Source organism: Balaenoptera ricei, chromosome 18 (genome assembly GCF_028023285.1).
Source record: "Balaenoptera ricei isolate mBalRic1 chromosome 18, mBalRic1.hap2, whole genome shotgun sequence".
Classification (NCBI taxonomy): domain Eukaryota; kingdom Metazoa; phylum Chordata; class Mammalia; order Artiodactyla; family Balaenopteridae; genus Balaenoptera; species Balaenoptera ricei.
In genome coordinates this window covers 73,066,947-73,082,099 of record NC_082656.1, presented here as the reverse complement: position 1 = coordinate 73,082,099, position 15,153 = coordinate 73,066,947, and the positions used below count along the sequence as shown (strand labels likewise).

At 45.1% G+C, this 15,153-nt stretch overlaps 2 protein-coding genes across 6 annotated transcripts in view; both read right to left on the bottom strand.

Annotated features, from left to right (window-relative positions):
• Positions 1-15,153, bottom strand: part of CLYBL (citramalyl-CoA lyase) — a 260,211-nt gene that overhangs the window by 133,196 nt on the left and 111,862 nt on the right. The window lies entirely within an intron of this gene.
• Positions 966-5,121, bottom strand: LOC132352703 (CUE domain-containing protein 2-like). Its single transcript, XM_059903396.1, is given in 3 exon segments — positions 966-1,288; positions 4,238-4,478; positions 4,480-5,121. Coding segments are annotated over 3 exon segments (1,206 nt in total).

Sequence of the window (15,153 nt, the reverse complement as noted above, 5' to 3'; positions counted from 1 at the left end):
TTAGGTGAAATGTATTTATATAGCAATTGGAGTTTTAAAAATAGCAACGGGGTATTAATGTTAACTCATATTTAGTTCTTGTTAGAAAATCTGACAGGCTTTTCAAAATACATTGGTGAGGGACTTCCCTGGTGACGCAGCGGTTAAGAATCTGCCTGCCAATGCAGGGGACACGGGTTCAATCCCTGGTCCGGGAAGACCCCACATGCCACGGAGCAACTAAGCCCGTGTGCCACAACTACTGAGCCTGCGCTCTAGAGCCCGCGAGCCACAACTGCTGAGCCCACGTGCCACAACTATTGAAGCCCGCGCACCGAGAGCCCGTGCTCCGCAACAAGAGAAGCCGCCGCAGTGAGAAGCCCGCGCACCGCAACGAAGAGTAGCTCCCGCTCGCCGCAACTAGAGAAAGCCCGTGCGCAGCAACAAAGACCCAACGCAGCCAAAAATAAATAAAATTTTAAAAATATATACATTGGTAAGTTGGGGAAGGGAGGATTTTATGTCAGCACACACAGGTCAGGAACCAGGGCGTGTTGGCTAGATGCTGCTTTCAACACCAGATCTGATTCTAGTTTTCACTAGGTAACAAGTGATCACTAGGGGGTCAGATCCTTGGGAAGAGCACAAAGATAAACGAAGTCCCTGCAATTCTCAGGCGGTGACCACTCAGCCCTTGTCAGGTGGCTGAGGCACTGAGGGGCCAGAGTCCGTGCAGAGATGGGGAGAACGTGACCACATGGAGTGGGGAGCACAGGGGGCTTGGGGTATGGATCGGCCACTGCAGACCAAGTGCTTCCCGTGTCCTGGGAACCACCATGTGGGGTCACACTGCCGCCTCCCTAGGAAGCAAGGGCTATAGGAACTTGGCATTAGGAGAACTTCTATCATATTCAGTGAGAGGGGACCTAGCCCTGTGCTCAGGGGGCTGAAGTGGATTCTCCTCCAGGTCTCCCTCTCCTCCCATCTTAAGTAAGAGGTACCCTTTCCCAGGGCCTCACAGCACCAGGCACTGAGGACCTGCACCACCTCTGGTGAGGCAGCCAACAGGCACCAGCAGGGGCTGGAGTTAGACCTGCTCTCCTAAGCCTGAGGTCAGGTTCGCAGGGGCGAGGGCTGGGAACCTGCACGGCCAGTGCAGCACGGCCCCTGGGGACCCCCCCGTGGCAGGATGCCTGGGTTTGCTTCTCAGGATCCTGCTGCCTGGCCTGGCTCTTGTGGTGGTCAGCATCACACTGGCGGCTACAGCACCTGGGAGCATTCCCACTGCTTAAAAACTTCTGCTCCTCAGCTGTAACCCCCAAGTAGCCAACATACAAGTCTGAGTTTGCCACACCCCCCGGTGATTCAATGCTGGCCACGCCCTGTGGGGGCAGATGCTCAGCTGGGCTGGTTCCCCTGCCCTCAAGCTACCAGCCCAGATTCTACTCCTCTCCTCTGGCCCAGGCAGCTGAGGCTCCAGAGGGCCCCAGCGCGGGGTTCCACCCAAGTTACAACCAATGCAGATAGAGAAGGAGCTTGCCAGAGCCCAGGCAAACATCCAAATCCAGGGCTTGGGAAGGCAGGTGGGACTGAGGGTGGAGGCCTCAGCTGATCTCTCTTCACAAGCAGCAGAGCTCACTGAAGCCAAGGCCAGGGGGTATATGCTGTACAAGGTCCAGGGACCCTAACTGAGGACTCCACATCTTAGCCTTGACGCTGATACTTGGCTCTGAGATGCTCTTGCCTCGCCCAGGGATGACCTTCAGCCAGCACCATATGCTGGAGGGCTCAGATGGAAACAGGGAAGGCCAAGGAACGTCCAAGTTGTTCCCCTTGTCACATTCATGCTATCACTCCATACACAAAAATGTACTGATCCTGTAAGTTCTGGGCCTAATACTTTTTTTGAATTATCTAAATGGCAGTCCAGACTTAACCAAGTGCAGAAAAGAACTTGATTCAGGACTTTTCATGATGTCACTCAAATTCAAAACTGAGTTGAAAAGCAATTGTAACTACAATAATGATTTAGGCAGCACAATTAATTCTAAATCATTTTAGTAAATAATACCATGATGGTTAATTTTACGTGTCAACTTGACCAGGCCACAAGGTGCCCAGACATTTGGTAAAACATTATTCTAGGTGTGTCTGTGAAGATATATCTGGATGAGATTAACATGTGAATCAGCAGACTGAGTAAAGCAGACTGCCTTCCCTAATGTGGGTGGGCCTCATCCAATCAGTTGAAGATACCAAATAGGCCAATAGTCCCCTGAGTAAAAAAGGAACTAACTCCTCCTGCCTGATAGCCTTCCAGATTTTCCTGCCTTGAGACTTGAACTGAAACATTGGTTCTTCCTGGTTCTCAAGCTTGCCAGCCTTTGGACTGGAACTTACACCAATGGCTCTCCTGGGTCCCCAGCTTCCTGACTGCAGCTCTTAGGACTTGTCGGCCTCCATAATCATGTGGGTCTTATTGCCCTTATACTACATCTCTTATATATATCACACACACACACACACACACACACACACACACACACACACACAGACATACCCTATTGGTCTGTTTCTCTGGAGAACCCTGATGAAGACAACGCCTAGACATTACTTACTAGATAGTTAACACATATCAGGGCCTAGCTGCGTGCTCTCCACACACCTCTGCACCGCCTCTCCCCATCCTGACCCAACACGGGTGTATGTGCAGCTCTCAGCACCATGCCGCCCAGCACATAGAGGGACTGGACCCGAGAGCGGAATGAAGGAAAGGATGGACTCAGGGCTAGATGGGCGGTGGGCTGGCAAGCATTTAAGGAGAGAGGGCCACATGTGTCCATTAGCCTCTGTCCTCAGAGGGCTAAAAGGGATAGTGGGCGTGATCATGGTTATGCTCTTCACAGACTTCCCTAGACTGTCTTCACAAAGGGTTGTACTAACTTATTTTGCCACCAGCGGGGCATGAGGGTGCCTAGCTGGCCATGTGCTCATGCACAGCCCTTTGCACTCTTTACACCAAGGTTTTGGACATTCCAGGAAAAGAGGCATGATATAGTGAGTGAAGGTGCCCATGGAAAGGGGCTGGAGATCCGAAACGCTGGGTAAAGGTTTATAACGGCCTTATTTGAGCAATGATGAAACAATCTATGGATCGTGTTAAACCTTCAAGATCAGTATTTCCCACCTTGAGCTGATCTGTATTCTATCATTTTACACCTCTGCTGGTCAAATTTTTTTTTTTACTGTGGTAAAATACACATAACATAAAATTTACCATTTTAACCATTTTTATGCATACGATTCAGTGGCATTAAATACATCCCCACTGCTGTGTAACCATCACCACCATCCATCTCCAGAACTGTTCATCAACCCGCCCATTCCCTCTCCCCCGCAGCCCCTGGAAACCACTATTCTATTGTACTTTCTGTCCCTATGAATTTGAATGCCCTAGGTACCTCATGTAAGTGAGATCATACAGTATTTGTCCTTTTGTGACTGGCTTATTTCACTTAGCATAATGTCCACAAGGTTCATCCATGTTGTAGCATATGTGAGATTCTCCTTCCTTTTTAAAGGTTGAATAATACTCCATTACATGTATGTACCACATTTTGTCTACCCATTCATCCACTGATGGATACGGATTATTTCCACCTTTTGACTATTGTGAATGATGCTGCTATGAACAAATATCTCTTCAAAACCCTGCTTTCAATTCTTTTGGGTACATCCCAGAAGTGGAACTGCTGGATCATATGGTTTTTTGAGGGAAAACCATACTTCTTTCTATAGCGGCTGTATCACTTTACATTTCCACTCAAACATTATTTTAAAATATTTTCTGCTGCATTCAAGTCCAGTTACCACTAAAGGGATGTTTTTGAACCAAAAAAAAAAAAGAATCATCTTTTATGTGCCCTTGCCCTTTAGAAACCGCCTCCACAAATTCTAACAAATTTTGCTAAATTCCCATTTGTTTATAAACATAAAAAATAATAAGAAAACAAATAAATCATTTTGAAATAATACATCAATAAATTGCTATTTAGGACACCACACAGAAATGATACGGCCCTTTTGTTTTGTTCTGTTTGTTTGTTTTTCCTGGGGCTATCTCTACCGTGCCCATGGCAGCTCCAAGAGCAGGTTAGCACTGTGGAGCAAGGAAGTAGGGAAAGATGGGGGACAGGAGTTAGGGCGGGCCCTGTGTGGGGATGTAGGGCCCCTGCGTCCCTCTGGGATCTGAGTCTACATGGCTCGGGCAGAGGCTGGCGAGTGCCTCCGTGGAAGCGGTACTTTCTGGCTGGCTTGAGGCTGACGTATGTGGCCTTCATTTCCTCAGCCTCAGGGTCCCGCACATCTTTGAATCGCTCCCCTTCGGTGCTCGCTACCTGGTTGTCGATGCACTGGATCAGCTTCTTGGGAGCCTCCTTAGGAGCCATAGGCCGGCGAATCTTCTGATCCTCTGCGCTATCCACCATCATGTACTTCTTCCTGCAGGATGAAGGACTTCAGCTCATCCTTTTGGGGGCCTCTGAGGCGCCTGGGCAGGTCCTGGTTGGGGCCATCCCAGGCTGGAGGCCTTTCCTCCTTCCCCTCTACCAGCATCTGCACAGCTTCTTCCAAGTCCCCTCGAGCTCTGGCCAACACCCATTGAGCCTGCTCCACCGAACAGGGAAGGAACACCTCCAGAAGTACGTCCACCCCCGGCAGCAGCTCCTCCTCAGCGCCGGATGCCTCTTCTTGGGTGTCCCGAGCAGCAGTCGGAGAAGACATCGTCTCTTCTTTGAACCGCTGCAGAGGCTCTGGGGCGATAGATACCTGACCTTGGACCTCAGAGTTCTGTGGTTGCAGGTTCTCTTTGTTCCTGGCACCACTCAACTGCCCTGAGAGCCTCTGCATCATTTCCCCTCTTGTACCCCTTGGGATGTGGGAAAAGCTAGGCACATAGGCCTCCATCATCTCAGTGAAGGCCTCCATATCGAAATTCTCCTCCGATGGGCCTGAGGGGCCCAGGTCCTCAAGGACCCCGAGCACACAGAAGATGACCTCATCCCAGCTGCTGAGGTCAGCCTCTGGGAGGTGCGTCTGAACAAAGGTAAGGAGGGCTGCACAGACACCCCTCTCCAGCTCCATGCCCTCTCCCCTTCTGCTCCGTCGGGCGCCGCCGGCGACTCGTCCCGCGCGGTGCAGGTCTCATCCCACAGCCCCACCAATGAGCGATATGGCCCTTTAAAAGTTCTCTTAAAGCAATTTTGACTCTAAGAGCTGATAAAGGTTGAAAATAAAAATTTCTCACAGAAGATTATGCACAAATCCTGATTCTTAAAGGACTCCTGTAGTTGGGGCTGCACCTTCGATCCTTCGAGGGAGCTGGAGGAGCATGACTGTACTCTCACTGCCTACTCCCTATGCTGGGAACGTACGTACCGGGAAAACCGAGCTCTCTGTCGTAAGGCCCATGGTCTGACCTTGTATGGCAATTCTGATGCTCACAGAAGAATCTGTGGGACTAGAATAAAGAGCCCATTCATCTATCCTTTCCTATACACCCCCCAAGTGACAGTAAAATTCACCTACAAATTCCAGCCACGCTTACGACTATTGATAACTAGGTATTTACACCAGCATCTGTAATAATTGAGGCCTACGTATGTTCTCAGTTTGCTAAGTTCCCAACTGCCCAGAGAGATTCCTTCCCTATTTTGAAGAACCATGTCTCAGTTACTATGGCAACAGGGCAAGGAGAAGTGGGGAGCTTTCCATGGGCACAAGAGCAAAAGAACAGCTATTTGTCCTCCCACTGGCAGAACAGGGCCATTCGTGAGATTAGCATGTGGTACAAACACAAACAAGCATGCAGTCCGCTTCAGAAAAGCCAAGAACATTTTCAGGGCAAACTCTCTCACAAAGCAATTATATCACACCTTAATCAAGTGCTCCATTTTGTACTGAAAGGAAGAGATACTCTTTTGTGTCCAAAGCAGACACACACAGGATAGCAGTTTGTGGTCCGCTGTAGATTCACTTCGAAGGAAGGAGTCAGGGTACAGGATGGGGAAGACCCACGGGCTGTGGGCCGGCCTTTCGGCCATTGTGGGGTGCCATGGAGAAGGAGGGATACTGGTGAGGGACTTCCCTCCTGGCCTATACTTGCCATGGAAACCCCAGGAAAAGAGGTGAGTGTCAAATAAGGGACAGATTTATCAGAAATAGAGAAAAAAGCAGAACCCTTATTTTTGTTCACTTCGGTAAAATTTGTGTAATGCTGTTTCAGTACAGATCTCTTCCTCCTCAGACCATCTAAATACCAAAGGGCAAAAACAAGTGACCCAGTAATGGAACTCTTTTTTTCATATAGAATGAGAAAGCAAACAAACATCCATATCAAAAATTACTCATTATCCTAATAAGTGAAATAAGCCAGACACACAAGGACTAATACTGTACGATTCCACTCCTGTGAGGTACCTAGAGTAGTCAATTCGTAGAGACAGGAAGTATTATAGAATGGTGAGGGGGAAGGGGGAGGAGAATTACCGTTTAGTGGGTACAGAGTTTCAGTTCGGGAAGATGAAAAAGTTCTGGAAATGGACGGTGGTGATGATTGCTCAACAGTGAGAATGTACTTAATGCCATTGAACAATAAGCTTTAAATAGTTAAAATAGTAAATTGTATGTTATGCATATTTTACCACAGTGAAAAAAATTTAAAGTTAACAAATCTCTTTCCCTTGTTATATCCATGCTATTGTTTCATAAACACAAATGTACTGATCAAATTCAGTACGGATCATGCATTCAGTAAATACCAAGTCCACCACGAGCTGGCCCTTAGGCCAAGGGTTGAGCAAACACAGACAAGAAGCCATGTGTCCAGCAGACCCTGGCTGGTCACTGAATCCACTTCTTTGGCCACAGAACTGTAGTTCTCCAAATAGGTGCATGGGTGCGTTAAGTCCCAAGAACAGGGAAAACCCTGTACAACTGGGTGACCATTAATGGGTCCCGAAGAAGAGAGCAAGTTTTCCACGAAAACAGAGATCCACGTTTATATCTCGAATGGATTAGTCCTTATAAATAAATGTGGCCACAGCACCACTCTGCCCCGTGGCACTTCGCTGCGCGGTAGCACTTCTAAGGGCAACGCTGCCATTTTTCCGAAAGGCAAATGAAGAGGAGTTTGATACAAGCTAAGGCCGAGTCAGCCCAGCAGACGATAAGGAGGAAGACAAGGGCAGGGGTATTTGAGAGGAGGTGAGGGAGAGGAAGAGAATGAGGAAAAGAAAGGGAGAGAGGAGAAAGGATGGGTCCTGAAGGAAAGCAGGCGGGTAAGAAAGTGGGAGGGAGGGAAGGAAGGCGGAGGTGAGGGCCAAGAGGGAGAGTGGGGGATGGGACGAGAGGAGAGGAGCTTTGTTTTGCTGCAAAGCTCCTTGATTCCGGTTGAAGAGGGGATGACAATAGAGCATGTGCCTGCTAGTGGCATTCACCATAATCCCACTTTCTTGCTCTACTTTTGGTGAGAAGAGGAGGAGGAGAGGTTTTATCTGAATGGAAAACTGGAGGGATTTTATTCCCCCACCCCACCCCCGGAGTGACACTGAGGTCAAGAGGGAAACCTGCACTCCTTCACTGAACACGTTTAAGAACACAATGTGATTAGCATCTCTTCTGTTTCTGGGCTGCTTCAACCTGGGCCTCCTGGAAACACAAAGAAGGCTAAGGATGTTGTTTATCAATAGTTAACTGAGTTAATGTCGCTGAGAACTGCAGGAATGATGCTCAGGACCCTCTACCCATAGTGATTTTTTTAAAGTTAATTAATTAATTAATTTTTGGCTGCGTTGGGTCTTCATTGCTGGGTGCGGGCTTTCTTTAGTTGGGGCAAGCGGGGGCTACTCTTCGTTGCGGTGCGTGGGCTTCTCATTGTGGTGGCTTTTCTTGTTGCGGAGCACGGGCTCTAGGCGTGCTGGCTTCCGTAGTTGTGGCACACGAGCTCAGTAGTTGTGACTCGCGGGCTCTAGAGCACAGGCTCAGGAGTTGTGGCGCACGGGCTTAGTTGCTCCACGGCATGTGGGATTTTCCCGGACCAGGGCTCAAACCCATGTCCCCTGCGTTGGCAGGCGGATTCTTTATTTTATATTTATTTATTTTATTTTTGGCTGTGTTGGGTCTTTGCCGCTGGGTGCAGGCTTTCTCTAGTTCTGCGAGCAGGGGCCACCCCTCGTTGCGGTGTGCTGGCTTCTCATTGCGGTGTGCTGGCTTCTCATTGCGGTGGCCTCTCTTGTTGCAGAGCATGGGCTCTAGGCGCGCGGGCTCAGTAGTTGTGGCTCGTGGGCTCTAGAGCGCAGGCTCAGTAGTTGTGGTGCATGGGCTTAGCTGCTCCGCGGCATGTGGGATCTTCCCAGACCAGGGATCAAACCCGTGTCGCCTGCACTGGCAAGCGGCGTCTTAACCACTGCGCCACCAGGGAAGTCCCCATAGCAATTTGATAAATGCATTTCCCAGTGTTGGGAACGATGAGAGGAAGCACCTGTGAAGTACAGAACGTGGGAGCTTTCGGTAAATTGTAATTAAAACCTAAAGGACATGCCAGTCGACTTCTCTTAGCCTCTGTAGAGACGATTGGGGGTTTTGGATGGTGAAATTCTGAGTGCAAGGAACCAACAGCTTACTTGTTCCACTCCTGGCCATAACTGAGCACCCAGAGCAGAGCCTTATGTTTGGATTGTTCACTGCTGGCATTCCTGCCTAAGAAGATCTGATTCTAAGACAAGTTGCAGAAAAGACAATATTTAGTAGTTAATGTAGTAAAACAGCCAATGGAGAGTATAGGAAATATTATCACCACAGCCCCACCAGAAAATTTCACACAAAAAAAGACCATTCACAAAAGTTCTCCATTTAGAGATTCCATTAGTACTGGGTTATCTTAGCTCAAAAAATAATAAATTTAAAGCTGAGATGACTAATTCCTGGCTTGGGCAGAACTTTAGAGGTAACTGAGCAAATGTGAACTAGAAAGATCAATCTCTCCTTAACTTTTTTTTAAGGTCACGAAAGAAGACTGTCAACCTGACAGATGTAACCATGGATTCTTTTACAGAGTCCTTCAAAAGCTCAAAGGCTGCTAAATGTGTCAAATTATGCATCTCCCCCATGACCGGGTTCTTTGATATGAAAGTAATCATGGGAGAATTTTTTTTTCCTCCAGAAAAATGGATCTGCAATTTTGAGAAAACAGTTCTCTCCACGTCTTATTTATTTTATTTTTTTGGTAGCTGTCATGAAAATCATCTAGGTTAACGGAATCTTCGTTTTCTCCCTAGACTCTCTCAAAAATTCCTTTCAAGTGTCAGTCGCAATGAAATGAGGCCAAAATGTTACACAGCTTAGAATTTTGATATTTTGTTAGCTATAGTCCTTTGATTACCCTGATATGTAGATTTGGGGAAATTTTAATATTGATCTCTCTCTAGCACTGAATAATTTTTAGAAAAAACACAGTCTGAGTCTAATTGCCAGACCCATACCACACACACGAAAGCTGTGAATACAAGCTGTGATCACGAATCACGTGTATGTGGCTTTGACTGTGTGGGACCCACAATAAGATTAAGATTGTTTTTTTCCTTCTTAATTATTCAGAGCTAAGTGTGATGAAAATTAAAACTAAACATATGGATGTGATCATGAAGGCTTTCTCTAACATAGTTTTTTTTTTAAAGTATGTTTAATGTGCTACAGGCACTAACTCCTTTAAATATTTAAGGCAAGACTTCCTAGAACTTCTAATTTTAGGGGAGCTTAAGATTTTTTTCTTATTCAATGCCACACTTAGCAATGCACCAGCCAAAGTGCAAAACAGCCTCTTTTTCCTTTATATTTAGTTCTTAAAAAACCCACTCTTACTGAATATGTATTGTTACTTAGTTTTCTGTGGAATGAACTGGTCAGACTCAGAGAGTAACACTTTTATTGTAAATACACAGGGAATAAAATGAAAAATTAAGAGGTGAATCCTTTCCACAAGCTGTATGTCCATGACAATCTATGTTATGGTTTATTTTTGACTTGATTCAGGGTTTTCTATGATAATGGAAAGAGAGATGGAATAGGTTATCCAGAGAACAAGATAACCAGACAATTTTTTGCATGTGTCTTTGTAATGTATTAACTAATTTTAAAAGCTAATTTAATCTTATTTCTATCTGGAGTAACACCGATATTTGTCTTCCTTTGGTATGTGCAACTGATATGCTAAGAAATAGGTGGCTCGGAAGTCTGTTGGGTGACAAGGACAGACCACTTGAGATTGAAAAGTTGTTGTAGGTTATCATGGTACCATATGGACAATCTCCAAATGGTCCTTCCTCTGACTCTGGTTTCAGAAATGCAAACAGGGGACAGAGGAGCTCTGAGCTACAAGTTAGGAGGCCTGAAACATCCATGCGTAGATAGACTGACGTTGGATTTCAGCTTCTGCCTGCCTGGCACATTTCCCTGGCACCCTGGTTCCGTGCTTCCGTCTCACATGTCCTTTCTTTCCATTCCCATTTGCGCCTCCCAAATCTCTCACTGACTCCACATTTAGCTGAGCTCACATTTCTTTGCTAACCCCAAACTCCTAGATGCACTTCCAGGGGGAATTCAACTGCCATCCATCACTCTAAATTGGTCCTCACCCTGACAGTCACTTCTGTCTTCCTCCTGGTTCTGCTCACTTAGCTAAGGTTAGGCTGGAGGGCTTAGCAGCATGCTGACTGTCCGTATTGGCCAACCAGCTCCCAGTTAGTTTATGTTTGACTAAGTTACCCTTGCCAGGTCTCTGTGACTATAGTACAAGTGCTGAATACAAGAGGCTCTATTTTGGTTCAAAAACCAAATAATAGAGCAAACTCTGTAGTAGTTCTCCATGGCATCCAGCATTTTAAAGAAAACAGAGCAAAGGAGCAAAACCTAAGAACTCAGTTTATCTCATTCCCAGCAAGATCAGTAGACTGCAATAACAGCCCAAAGGCAGGAAAAACCATACGATATTAAATTACAAAATACCAACATTTACATAGTAATTCCCACTAATTAAGAAAGAAAGATATAAGTTGTTTGTTATAAACATCACCAGGTCTTGAGCAAACACCAAGAGCTCACCACAGAGCCAAACCAAGCATTTGTCTAATCAGAGCCACTTTCCAAAGCGTTTTATTGGTACAGCTGCAGAGCGCACATTTTATCACACATGCTAATAATCCCAGTTATGGTGCCTACATTTTAATCATTTGTTCTGGGCTTGTTTCTCAAACAATTAGCACTAATGAATGGTCAGAATACCTCGGATCATATATGTCTAATTGCAGTCAAGAGCGGTTCTGGTCTGCATGTACATTTCAATTTACCTCTGGGGATAATGTTTGTTAATTGTATTTCTTTATATGCAAGCTAAGAAAAAGGCAGCTCCCGCAAAAAAGGGACTAAGTGTTCTCCTCTTTCCCTTTGTTCCCACAAGAAGCTAAAGTCACTTCAAGAGGCACTTAATCCCATCATCCGCGGTTACAATTGCCTTGCAGCATCAATCAAAAAGAATCTGAAGTAAAATGATGCAGCTATATTGTGTAATTAAAAGCAATTCAGGTAGTTATTGCTTGGGGCCCTTTATGGGTCCAAATACTTAAAATGGCCCTGCAGGGATCCTAAACACTGTAGTGTTTTAAATTTGGTCAGTAATAAAATCTGGAGAAAAAAAAAAAAAAAATCTGGAGAAAAGGAAAGAATATGCAAAAAAGAAAAAAAAAAACCCAAAAGACCTCAAACAGCAAAAAAAGCCCGCTAGCCTCTCCTAGTGCGAATTGTAAAGCAAAAGACCAGGGAGAGCAAAAGCCTGAAGTGAAAAAACCCATGACTCGCAACTACAAAGTGAAATAAACGTAGAAAAAAAGGAAGGAGAAAAAGAAAACAATTGATGTTTTCCAAATTCAACAGTCCCTGTCCCAATCCAACTTTTGCACTTAAGAAAAAAGAGTGTCATAATGTTGGCTGGGTCTCTTCAACCTGAAATGAAACAGCCTTGTACGACCTATATTATAAAAAATAGAGGCTGTGTGAAAATCCAAACTTATTAAGAAAATAAAGTAAATTTATGGTATGTTTAATGCCACAGTTACTTATAAAGGCAAGATGTGAAAAGTACTTTTTAAAAGTTTGGTACAGTTTTTTTAAAGTGATTTACTTAAATCATTTTTAAAAATTAAATGCTTTGGCTTTTAAGGCTTCATATATGGCTTTTTAAGCCAACAAGAGTTTAGCACAGTATTTTCTGTTGTGTGCTTTTAACAAAGAGCCATCCTTGACAGGAGGCTGGGAAAATGCATAATTCTCTGGTTTTGATTCTTGGCTAAAATATTTTTAAGTAAAAACACAACTCCTCAACAGATGTAAGACTAGATGTTAAAATAACAATGTGTGTTTAAGTTTTATCATTAATTCCCCTTTTATAATAAAAATGGGAAAGGCGGCTTCCTGTTGATTTACGAAAGGATTTCAGGGAAAAATGCTAAGCGTGTGCCAGAGTGAGCTATTGGACGCTAAGGAACTTTTTATGAAAGACACCAGTTTACTGCCAGGATAAGGTGCATTCTGGAAGCAGATGACTAGTGAAAATACTCCATATCACTAGAATACAGCACTTCGCAGCAGCCTCTATAAATACTTTCTAAAATACAGCTTAGTGGCAAATGTTAATTGTGGCCTGAAAAGTATTATGTGTGAGCATGTGAGGGTCATAAGATTTAACATTCAAATCACAAAATGACTGTCAGGTGAGATAGCCAACAACAGTTCATTTAAACACAGAATTGACCTCATTTTCCACACAAATATTCTAGTAATTTAAGTGAGTGCAAAAGCCTACAGCTGAAAAATGCAAAAGTACTCCCTCAAAGTTTAACCTTATACGAACTACTGATACAAAATGGCAGAATGGAACCAATCGTGTTTCATTCTTTAACAGAACCAAACTATAAAAAAATCTGTCATTTAAAAAAAAAATCTGCTGACCATGCTTCTTCCATTATATTGATCATAGTGTTAGGGATACTATATATGCTCAAGCGGTTTTGTGTCGTAAGTACTTCCTATAAACTTAAACCTATTTATTATTATTCAGCGTCCAGTCATCAAGCATCCGTTCAAAATCATTACCCTCAATGGGTGGGGAGTGGGGTCTGACATCCCCCCACTGCAGTATTCTCATCATCCTTACCTTCTAGCCCTTGTGAGGCACCACACTCCGTGGGACTAAGAAGAGCAAGTGGGTGACAGAAGTGCCCTGGGATTACTTGAGCTTGATTCCCTGTCTCTCCACCACCACCACCACCAAAGTGCCCAGATAATTTACTTCATGATCAGGTACCGGTGCTTCTTTGCCACGACTGTGCTGCCCTACCTGAAGGCCAGGCACCAAGCTGAAAAAAACCCCTCTATTTTGGATCCACCAAAGTATCTGTTCATGTCCTACAGTTTTTATTTCACTAGCCTTTGGATTTAGATAGGCAGGTACTTATTCTTAGGGAAAGGAAGTGTAAACTTTTAACAAGGGACATTTTAGGAACACCCAAAACTGCACTAAGTAAGAAGGAGAAAAACAGATCAATGATAATGAATTGCAGGCAAAAGTCTGTACTGCGATCTGTCTCCTGTAACAATTCCCAGACAGGCGCTTATCAATATCCTATTTCTTTCCTCCCGCGCCCCAGGTCTCCTCACTGCTCCCCTGTCCCGGATGCTCCCCTGGAATTCCCCGTGGATGGTGCCCACCACAAGCTGCCAGGAGCAGCCCTACAACCGGCCCCTTCTATTCCTGCCATTGATCCAGCTGTGTGCATGCTGGCTAAATGCTGCCAGGTCAAGCTGGAGAACAGGACTTGAAAATTCAGTGCTAATTACTCTGATTACAATCTGTGTCTCAAGCAGCCAGAGCCTCTGGGAAGCTGTCTACATGCGACCTGTCTCTGAATCAAAAATCTCAGTTTGAGAGATGTAGAATCTATACCTGAGGACTTTTCAGCTTGTTAAGTTATAATATGGGCGTCAAGTCGTTCATGATACCTTCTCCCGAAGCATATGACTAAGGCAAGCCCAGAACATGGAATGTACAAGACAGATGCAGAGGGGAAAGGATCAAACAGAACCCAGGTAGCCACAAAAATTGCAAACGCCAGCCCTGCAACATGATGCTCAGATGGCGATTTTCTTGAGATGACTTGAGACCCTTTGAACTCAATGAAGGAGTGAGTAGGGGCTTAAGGGAACATGCTCCCAGGCGTCCTCGGTCCGCAAAGAGCCAGAGCCAGCTTGTCGTGAGAACCTTGAACTTCTCAGGATCCATGCCAGTTGCGTATTTACCACTGAGCTCCCAAAGGCAGATGTACTAGAGTCAGAGAAAGTGATTTCATGAATATGTTTATATGACATAAAGAATCCAAAAAACGTTGATGCGAGAGAATGCTAAGATACCAGTTTGTTTTCCTGGGCTCACCAGCGTTTCTTTACATAAATTTGAATCATTTGGAAATAGGCTGGGGAGCAAGGCAGCTAGTTTTACTCGGGAGTACATGGCTCATTTTCCTTTCTTCACAGACTATGTGCAGATATGCTTGTCCCTGACCAAGTTTATATAAATAGAGTTCTTCCCGGGGCATGAAAATTAGAACAGAATTAATTGCTCTGAATCATCATGCAGAATTCTAAAGGGATTTCTATTCTCACAGTGACATCACAATGCTAGGTTTCCAGACGCTGCCAAAGAGTTGAGTGTGATTTCGCCTCTAACCCATCACGGGGGCCCTTCTGCAGCTGGCGGGCACCACACAGGCTTTCTGATATGTGCCCAAAGCAAGGATTCTGAGGAAGAGAGGCTTTTCAGGGGACAATTTGGCGCTAAGTGGAGTCCCAAGACAGTAGGCAAAACCTGAACTGTCATTTTGAGCCTGGCCTGAATTGGCCAACACACGTCAAACACCACAGGGCCTTTATGAAAATATGACTTCAAATATTTTTCTTTCCTCCCCTCATTTCCTCCTTTCAAGTACTTAGTTCACAAGGTGTGTCTGTTATGTGTGTTTATTTGAAAATGAAACTGCTTTTAAAGGGCTCAGTTGTTTTACATCAAGA